This window comes from Corticium candelabrum, chromosome 16 (genome assembly GCF_963422355.1).
Source record: "Corticium candelabrum chromosome 16, ooCorCand1.1, whole genome shotgun sequence".
Classification (NCBI taxonomy): domain Eukaryota; kingdom Metazoa; phylum Porifera; class Homoscleromorpha; order Homosclerophorida; family Plakinidae; genus Corticium; species Corticium candelabrum.
In genome coordinates, this window is record NC_085100.1 from 1,785,089 (window position 1) to 1,795,209 (window position 10,121).

General features: G+C 43.4%; 3 protein-coding genes across 6 annotated transcripts in view; all 3 read right to left on the reverse strand.

The window, feature by feature from the left end:
• Positions 1 to 84: 84 nt before the first annotated feature.
• Positions 85 to 2,050, reverse strand: LOC134192605 (mannan-binding lectin serine protease 2-like). Its single transcript, XM_062661352.1, has 2 exons — positions 1,961 to 2,050; positions 85 to 507 (listed from the first exon to the last, which is right to left on the reverse strand). The coding sequence occupies exons 1-2, from the start codon at positions 2,016 to 2,018 to the stop codon at positions 323 to 325; spliced, it is 243 nt and encodes an 80-aa protein (XP_062517336.1). The 5' UTR covers positions 2,019 to 2,050; the 3' UTR covers positions 85 to 322.
• LOC134192447 (adhesion G protein-coupled receptor B3-like) lies at positions 2,028 to 4,959 on the reverse strand (the record flags this gene model as incomplete). The annotated part of the gene is made up of 6 exons (XM_062661185.1): positions 4,914 to 4,959; positions 4,158 to 4,325; positions 3,930 to 4,097; positions 3,513 to 3,686; positions 2,250 to 2,417; positions 2,028 to 2,173 (listed from the first exon to the last, which is right to left on the reverse strand). Coding segments are annotated over exons 1-6 (870 nt in total), but the record flags the coding sequence as incomplete, so codon positions are not given.
• A 208-nt stretch (positions 4,960 to 5,167) lies between these two features.
• LOC134192322 (titin-like) overlaps positions 5,168 to 10,121 on the reverse strand; it is an 11,357-nt gene continuing 6,403 nt past the window's right edge. The window contains exons 9-13 of one of the 4 annotated variants that reach the window (XM_062661047.1): positions 9,570 to 9,833; positions 9,457 to 9,498; positions 7,171 to 7,320; positions 6,541 to 6,906; positions 5,168 to 5,687 (exon numbers count right to left, since the gene is read on the reverse strand). In XM_062661047.1, the coding sequence (XP_062517031.1) occupies positions 5,395 to 5,687; positions 6,541 to 6,906; positions 7,171 to 7,320; positions 9,457 to 9,498; positions 9,570 to 9,833 (1,115 nt within the window). In that variant the 3' untranslated portion in view covers positions 5,168 to 5,394. Of the gene's footprint in view, positions 5,688 to 6,540; positions 6,910 to 7,143; positions 7,321 to 9,456; positions 9,499 to 9,569; positions 9,834 to 10,121 lie in introns of all 4 variants that reach the window. The other 3 variants (XM_062661046.1, XM_062661045.1, XM_062661048.1) reach the window with 3 other exon arrangements.

Genomic DNA, 10,121 nt, shown 5'->3' on the forward strand with positions numbered 1-10,121 from the left:
TAAATGTAGACCAAAAATTAAATGTCATAAAAACATAATCATAATACTAATAGTAGGCTAAATGCTTCTTCATTTCTGGTTATCACGTTTAGATGTAATTAAAATTAGCCAATCACAAAATTGTTAAGTAGAAAACAGACCCACTTCAATGCTAAATTAAAAATCCTTTCAAAGACGTTGTTAGTCAATTAACTGCTACAACCTCTAACATTACTTATCAGTGTATTGCAAAACAGCCAATCAGCAACAGTCACTCATTGATATTACCTAACACTAACACTACCATATATGGCAGTGCCACAGTATCATCAGTTTCATTGCATTATTCCTTGGCTCGACATTCGGGTGGATTTCTGTTCCAGCGTCCTTTCGCCGAGCATTTCAATTTCAGTTTACCGATATAGCGAAACCCGATTTCGCATCCATACTGCACCACATCACCGACACTGTAGAGTGTCTCAACCGGCGTGTAAAACCCATTTGCAATACTCTCAGGTGGCCGACAGCCTATAAATACAATTGATATCAAACAATTTATTTTATTCTTAAAATATAAATTGTGACATTTAAATTCATCATTTCCATGGCAACGGTGCAAAAGTAGTACAAACCAACTGATGGGGTGTGGACACCACAAGCTGGTAATTGAACTGTCATAGTCTTGAATTTCTCTTTTGGGGTAAAAGGTCTGGAAGCTAAGGCAACTGTATGAGAAAAATTTGCTTTATGTTGCTCTTAGTCTGTGTTTATGACGTCATACTAATTTAGTAACGTAATAGTAGTATTAATATTAATTTTTTTAAACAATAATAATGGTACATGATATCAATGAGTGACGCCATTTTAAGTTGTTGCCGCAGGTTGGGTACTGTACCATTAATTTAATATTAATGTTGTTAATCAACAAATTCAATTATATTTGTTAATTAACTATGGCACTGTAATACGTTAGTCTAGATGTACTAACCATTTGTAGAATGTCTTGACAGACAGACAGACAGACAAACAAACGAACAAACAGACAGACAGACACACAGACAGACAAACAGGCAGGCAGACATGCACAGAGACAGACAGACAGACAGACAGACAGACAGACAGACTGACAGACTGAGAGACAGATAGACATACAAACATGGCAATGGCAAATGGCAAATGAATAAGGAGCTGCCGTTAAACGGTAATGCCCCCAGCAAAATGGCTGGGTTCCTGTGCACTAAGCAGGAAGCTATGGGCAGTGCTAAGCAATCACCTGGCCAGGTGCTCGCAAGAGCACCGAATGCGAAGCCAACTGTGGTGTGGGCACCCGAAGTCCCACCAGGACCCCAGTGGCTGATGGACTTTGTTGCAGTCGGAGGCCTTTGCCACCCCAGTCAATGACCAGGTACTCATTTATACTCCTGAGTCGAGAGAGGCAATTGTGTGTAAGTTTCTTGCCCAAGGAAATTATGCCATAGCTCACCATCACTGTGACTTAAACCTGCAACCCTGCAAGGTCCCAGATGTTTCCATTCTCCAAACGCATTCTCTAACCAATTGAGCTACAGCACTTACATACAAACATACACAGAGACAGACAGACAGACGGACAGACAGACAGACAGACAGACAGACAGACAGACAGACAGACAGACTGACAGACAGACACACAGATACACTAGTTGACAGACAGCGAGACAGACATACATACAAATATACACAGAGACAGACAGACAGTCAGTCAGTCAGACAGACAGACAGACAGACAGACAGACAGACATACAGACAGACAGGCAAACATACACAGAAACAAACAAACATACAAAATGACAGACGGGCACCGCCCCTTCTCTGCTCCTCGAGCGTGCGCGTTAGGAGGGGTTATGCAAGAGACTAATTGCATTTCTGTTCAAATTTTTAAAAAAGAAATTTAAAAAAATTTAATAAAAAATAAAATTAAATAATTAATTAAATGACAAACCTGTAGCAGTTGTTGTAGTTCTACCCGGTGGATCTTCAATTGGTTCACACGATCTCATGAAACATTGCTGGCGTTGATCGGATGAGCCCGAGCAAGTAGCCTTGTCACAATTCTTGTCGCTCTGTTTGCATTGTCGAACTCTCGTTCTTGTGCCACTGCCGCATGTCACCGAGCAGGCACTCCACCCTGACCATGCAGTCCACGTTCCTTTGCCTTGAAATGTGAGTAAAGTAAACGTTCATGTTGTAATCTGTTTTTTTTGTGTTAACTTGTTCATTGTGTTGCTTACCTGTGCAGCAGACGTTCTGGCAGTTGACACGCTGTCTGCTCAGTCCGACGCAGAAATCTTTGCCGCCACACTTGGGGAGAATGCACTGTCGTGTGCGAGTCTTTCTGCCGGAGCCACAGCTTGCTGAGCAGGCAGCCCACTGACCCCAAGCTGCCCATCCACCATCCACTGCATGAGAGATAAGGTCAGTGTGTGTGTGTGTGTGTGTGTGTGTGTGTGTGTGTGTGTGTGTGTGTGTGTGTGTGTGTGTGTGTGTGTGTGTGTGTGTGTGTGTGTGTTTTGCTTCATGCATGGCTCCCATCCACTCGTCCAGCCCATGGGGTGAGATTAAGATGGAAAGACAGGATTAAATGAGACATCAATTTGGCTGGCCAAACACCTAGTTCAATCTCACGCAGGATGGACAAAAATGCAAGCAGATTTGCGATAGTGGAATTGACTCAATTATTAAAGAGAGAGTAAAACTGGAAGATATTTGTAGAAATAGAAAGGCATATGTCAAAGTAAATTCCAGAAGTACTCATCAAGATCAAGAACTTCTATGCACAACCTGCAATCGAACTATTGATTAAGTCACAGCAAGGGAAAACAAGACATAATTGCTACAGAGGAAAAGCCGCCCTGGTCCTCAAAAACGAGAATTGGCAGCAGTCAAGTGTGACAAATGCAATCGCTTCTTCACAAGAGAGAGTGATAAAAAGAGACACAAATGTCATCAGACCTGACAAACAGTGATAGAGTGACTTCGTTTCTAACTTAGTTTTGCTATATACGTATACAATTTTTACGCTTGCCATCATCCATGTGGATGGGCAGTCTAAGGTGTGTGTGTGTGTGTGTGTGTGTGTGTGTGTGTGTGTGTGTGTGTGTGTGTGTGTGTGTGTGTGCGTGCGTGCGTGTGTGACAGAATGAGACCTGGGCAACAAATGGCGCCGCATTTCACTGTCTGTTGGCCGCCACCAGTGCATCCATTCCTACCCCCACATGCAGCAGCAACACATACACGTGACCGAGTCTTGGTTCCCAATCCGCAAGTCGCCGAGCACTTGTTCCACGCACCCCACGCTTTCCAGTATCCGTTCACTACACAAAAACACTTCAATTGATAAGAAATGTGTGTGTGTGTGTGTGTGTGTGTGTGTGTGTGTGTGTGTGTGTGTGTGTGTGTGTGTGTGTGTGTGTGTGTGTGTGTGTGTGTGTGTGTGTGTGTGTGTGTGTGTGTGTGTGTGTGTGTGTGTGTGTGTGTGTGTGTGTGTGTCGCACCCGGACAGCATCCCTTCTTGCATACAGTTGCCTGTGTTTGGTTGTAACGACCTCCGCACACGTCTCGACCTCCACAGCGCGGAGGAGCACACAATCGGTACCGCCGGCTCACACCATTGCCACAGCTCGCCGAGCAGGGCGCCCATGCACTCCAAGCCTTCCATGAACCCGACACTAACAAGACAAACCAACTATTAAATTTCAGGTGCCTTAGAATGATCTATCTGTAAGTCTGTCCGTCTGTCTGTCTGTCCGTCTGCATGTTTGTCCGTCCGTCTGTCTGTGTGTCTATCTGTGTGTCTGTCTGTGTGTCTGTCTGTCTGTCTGTCTGTCTGTCTGTCTGTGTGTCTGTCTGTCTGTGTGTCTATCTATCTACCTATCTACCATGCATGTAGTCTCAAGTCAATCTTCCCTCACCGGGGCAACATCTCTTCTGGCATCTATTTGTTTGAATGTTTGACCCGACACATTTGTTTTGTCCTCCACATTTAGGCTGGATGCAAGTCCTGATACGCTTTTGTGTGCCTGCACCACACGAGGCCGAGCATGCAGACCACCTTCCCCATGACCCCCACGATCCATGAACTAGAAATCAAAAAATAATGATGACAGCATTGAGACACCCTAACAACCATCCATTCTCACCAGGGCAACATCCTGAATTACAGTTGCCATACACAGTCACAGCTCCCTTGCAATAGCTCACGCCCCCGCATTTGGCTGGCACACACGATCTTCTATGGTACCTCTTTCCCTGCCCGCATGTGACCGAACAAGCCGACCAGGCAGTCCAACTTTGCCATTGACTGTTCACTACACAAAAAAGCTAGTCTCGCGTACCCAGATCCTACCGCCGCGTCATACATGTACTCCCGCTAAGTATGACGTAACGGTAGGGTCCGGCTACGCGAGACTAACAAGCAGATGTCATTACACTAATTGATCTAATCGACTGTCTATTTGGTGATGACTGCATGCATGCATCCATGCATGTGCACACACCTGGGCAGCAATTTGTGCTGCATTTTCCTTTTTGTTGGCGTTGCCCCGTGCACGTCCTCGGTGCGTAGAGCTGCAATTGGTTTCCATTGCATGTGCGTTGCCTTGTTCTGTAGCCACCGCCGCACGACGCACTGCAACTACCCCAGCTGCCCCACACGTTCCAAGTAGAAGCAGACGCTTTACACACACAAATGGAACACAGGTAACGCGCGCTACACGGTTTTAAAATCCTAAAAACGCGTCACAGTCTCACACATTTTGTGCACGCTTTTGTGTTGCATTCTCTCGTTCGACTCGCTCTGCCTTTACAGTGCGGCTGTAGGTATCCCCAACAGACGATGTCGTTCTTGGGCTTGCACGGCCGACGACGTGTCTGCTCGCCTCGGTCGCAGGTCTTACTGCATCCCGACCATGTCGACCACGGGCCCCACACCCCTCGACACATTCGGTAGATATACACCTCTAAAAATCGTATAAAAATAAGATAACAATGCTAGTGTCTAGAACAAGTGGCAAACCGTTTGTGCAGACGCTGGAAAGTAGAGATAAGAAAGTGGCCCCCACGAGGGTCAAAGCGACCTTCATTGTCGATGACAAGATGTCGACGGTTTGGTACACTAGTGTGGCTCACACGCGCGGACAATGTGCTCACACTGACAACGATTACAGCGCAGTGACTAGATATGCTAGATTGAACGAGTTATATCATACACAACGAGCGATTCCTTGAAATCTAGTTAGTATACAGTCCGACGAAAACGCGATCCGTTACATCATATGATGAGTAAGGTGCCAAGCGGCTACATTAGCTAATATCTAAGAAATCGGGTCTCAAATCGGCATTAATGTATCACACTAATCGAACTCGCGTCTCTACCTCCTACGTGTTGTTGGGGTAGACGGTGAGCTGTGTGGGTCTGGATACCGACAGTCCATGTCGGTTGCTAGCCACACACATGTACACCCCGCTGTCACTCTCTCTTGCATTGAATATCGTGTAGGTGGATTCTTTCGTTGCATGAATCGTCTCTCCATGAATCGTCTCTCCATCTTTCTTCCACTCGATTTCCAGCGGCCGCTCGCCCTCGATCTCATAGGATAGAACCACAGTTTGACCAACAGGCATCTCGACGGGTTTCGGAGAACGAATGAATCGAGGCTTTAGGTTCTCAACTGCAAGAAAGTATGTTTAATTAATTAATTATTAGACCCAGGGCCAGTAAAGCAGTTGTAGCCTCGCGTAGCCAGACCCTTTCCGGCCGCGTCATACGGGCTAGAGAAGTAGGACGCGGCGGGAAGGGTCTGGCTACGCGAGACTAATGTGTTGAGCCAGGTCTTGCATGTCCAAGCCCCACCCACATAAACATAAAATAGCTAATGTATTTAATCACTTGAACTAACATTTTGCAAAGGTTTCTTTGTATTTTTTAAAAAACATTTTTATTAATTATTAGACCCAGGGCCAGTGAAGCAGTCCAGATGTAGTCTCGCGTAGCCAGACCCTTCCAGCCGCGTCATATGGCTAGAGAAGTCAGACGCGGCAGAAAGGGTCTGGTTACGCGAAACTAATGTGTTGGGTTTGTATGTCCAAGCCCCACCCACATAAACATAAAATAGCTAATTTATTTAATCACTTAAACTAATATTTGCAAAGGTTTTTTGTATTTTTAAGAAAACAATTTCAATAATTATTAGACCCAGGGCCAGTGAAGCAGTCCAGATGTAGTTTCACGTAGCCAGACCCTTCCAGCCGCGTCATACATGTACAGGCTAGAGAAGTAGGACGCGGCGGAAAGGGTCTGGCTACGAGAGACTAATGTGTTAGGCCAGGTCTTGATGGCCAAGCCCCACCCATATAAACATAAAAATAGCTAATTTATTTAATCACTTGAACTAATATTTTTAAAAAGTTTTTGTATTTCTAATTAAAAACATTTTCAAAAGTTGGGTGGACCCACCTGGCCACCTCTGCTCAACCGGCCCTGTAACCTTGTACACAAAATAGATTGTAATCAATGAGCAATACCTTCTCTCACAGTAACTTGTACTTCAATGGTCGTGGCGGTTGCTTTATAGTTGCTTACTTGGCAATGATATCGACCGCTGTGTTGTAGAGTGGCACTTAAAAGCCTGACCGAGTTGTGGTTCTCTGGACTTCCAAACTTTTTCCCTTGGAAATACCATTGGTACTTTAGTGCTTGCGTCCCAATCGCTTGACACGTTAGAATCAGTTCCTGACCGACGTTGATTACTTGATCCTCTGGCTGGATAACTATAGCTGGGGGTATACATGACTCATACGGCTTTGGCTCACTGATGTCATCATATCGATGTGCTGTGTCAAAATAGATGAGAGGCGTAGAGGCGTCGTGATCAACAACTTGAGTCTTGTCTACTAGCAATGCATACACGTTTTTAGTAAAAGAAGTTAACTTATTGCCTTACTGTACACACACGCGCGTGCACACACACACACACAGAGTCACACATGCACACACACCGTCACACATATTCACAGTCACACACTCAATCACACACACACACACACACACACACACACACACACACACACACACACACACACACACACACACACACACACACACACACACACACTACTTGTCATTACTGATCGCCTCTCTGCTGTTTGTTTCACCTTTCTGATGTGGAAGAGGTGATGCTGTGTCCGAGTGTTGTGACATCTGTGAGGAAGCGTCGAGCGAGCGACTGTATTGGTTAGAGGCAATGCTGCTAGTAGGCGCCGACAACAATGGAGAGAAACCACGAGTTGCAGGATCAACAGAGACTATAAGAATAAGAAATTATTTATAAAATAAAAAATAAAAAATTAAAAAAAAACTAAAAGTTAAAAATAATAGTCACCGCCATGGCTTAGTGGTTAGAGACAATAGCTACCACGCCATGGTTTTGGGGGTTCAAACTCCAGTGACAACAGTAAATTATGAAACTTGTCTGTCTTTCTTTCTCATGTTTCTCTAGCTTTGTCCATGAGACTATGACTCGTATCAGTCATTGGGGAGTTTCTGTGGTCTGGCGAAGGGTCCGTTGACGATGACGTTCAGTGCTTTCCTGATGGCCCTTGATATCCACTAGGCATGCTGTTCACGAGTTCGCAGTCACTATAATGCCTGCAATCTATATCGTATTGGCTAGTCATTGATCGCTGCGTGGAATACACAGAAACTTGTACCCTGCTGGGCTCACCTGCCGGGTTGGTGGGTGCCCAGATGGGGGAAAAGACCCCACTTGCCCATTATTGAGGGGCATAACAACACAAGAAAAAATTAAGAATAAATAAAACATAAAAAATTAAAAATAAATAAAAAATTAAAAATAAATAAATAATTAAAAGTAAATAAAAAAAATTAAAAATAAACAAAAATTAATATAAATAAAAAATTAAAAATAAATAAATAATTAAAGTAAATAAAATAAAAATTAAGAATAAATAAAAAATTAAAAATGACTAAAATAAAAACAATGAAATAAAATTAAAATGTAAAATAAAAAGTTAAAAATTAATAAAAATTAGACAATAAAATAAAAAAATTAAAAAAGGAAAAATAAATATAAATCCAAGTTTATTTGAAATTATTCTTATAGAGACTATAAGAATATAACAAAATCAAACATCAACAGAACGTCATATCCCAGACCCATGTAGCGTCGATTCAAAATCGTCCTCCAATCCTCCATGTGTGTGTGTGGTGTGTGTGTGTGTGTGTGTGTGTGTGTGTGTGTGTGTGTGTGTGTGTGTGTGTGTGTGTGTGTGTGTGTGTGTGGTGTGTGTGTGTGTGCATGTGTGTGTGTGTGTGTGTGTGTGTGTGTGTGTGTGTGTGTGTGTGTGTGTGTGTGTGTGTGTGTGTGTGTGTGTGTGTGTGTGTGTGTGTGTGTGTGTGTGTGTGTGTGTGAGTGTATGTGTGCTTGTGTGACTGTGTGTTAGCCTGGAACTACCAGACCAGAGAGCGTACAAACTCTAGTCTGGACCACGTCAATACTAAAATGATTTCGGAACTATTTATCAAAAGCGATGATAAATGGTAGGCTAACAGCGTAAGATCGTTTTACCTAGATCAACATATCCTTTGTAAATGCCACGAGATCTCACGAACAAAGAAAAGACGTCTGCCGTGTTTGCGGCGATATCTTGGTGGACGGCATGAAACAACGACTCTTTGATTCTTCGGCAGACCGCTAGCTAGTCTAACTGCTCGACTGACGAGACTACCGCTCGACCAGTTGTCAAATGTGATGGTCTAGCAAAGCTGCTGTGCATATCCTGTCACCGCAAGCTTGAAAATATCGAAGAACTGAAGCTAAAACTAAGATGTGTGCATGCACCAGAGTCTTCATCACGGCTCTGGCGTGCACTTAGCCGCCCACGAGGATTTCACACGCGGACAATCAGCGTTAGTGCACTTAGCATAACCAATTACTGCTAAACCAATCACAACTTACAACTGATATTCCAGTTGTAAGTAGTTGATTGGCTTAGAAGGCTATTTCTGAAATCATTTCAGTATCGACGTAGGTCCAGACTAGAGTTTGCGCTCTCTGGTCCGGAAGCTCGAAGCTAACTGTGTGGTGTGTGTGTGTGGTGTGTGTGTATGTGTGCATGCGTGCGTGTGTGTGTGTGTGTGTGTGTGTGTGTGTGTGTGTGTGTGTGTGTGTGTGTGTGTGTGGTGTGCGTGTGTGCATGTGTGCATGTGTACGTGTGCGTGTGCATGTGTGTGTGTGTGTGTGTGTGTGTGTGTGTGTGTGTGTGTGTGCGTGCGTGCGTGTGTGTGTGTGTGTGTATGTGTGTGTGTGTGTGTGTGTGTGTGTGTGTGTGTGTGTGTGTGTGTGTGTGTGTGTGTGTGTGTAAGGACAATTTTAAATCAGCATTACATGGGTCTAGGAGGCCGAGGCTAGTTTGTCTCACCATGTCTGACATCGTGGGATTTCGTTCCAATTACAGGATCTCCTTCACGTACAGCACAACAAACAACACATACAGACAAGACATGTACAGTACGATGATTGGTATTGACTCACTGGTAATTCGAAGACGCGAACTGGTAGACTTAAACTGTTGACCCGATCGAGCAATTGCCACACAGTGATACACACCTTCATGCCTCATCTCCACAGCATGAATAACAAGGTTGTGACTGATGTCAGGATATGATAGTTCTTGATCATTACAGAACCATTTGTATGTGAAATCGTCTCGATTGGCATCCATGGTGACCACTAATTTCATTTCGTTTCCTTCGTTTATGTTCACATCTGAAGGATTAAGTCCAAAATGCAGAGAGTCTATACACCAATAGAAATCCTCCATGAATTGACAATAATTAATTAAGAAATAATCTGTGTGTATACTTAAATAATTAATTAATTAATAATCCGTAAAAATTAAAGTAATTTAATAATTAAGGAATGATCTGTGTATATACCCAAATAATTAATTAATTTTTAAAATTAAATAATTAACTAGGAAATGATCTGTGTGTATACTTAAATAATTAATAAATTAATAAATAAATAATTAATTAATTAATAATCCTTACCAATTAATTAAGAAATTGTCTGTGTGTGTACTTG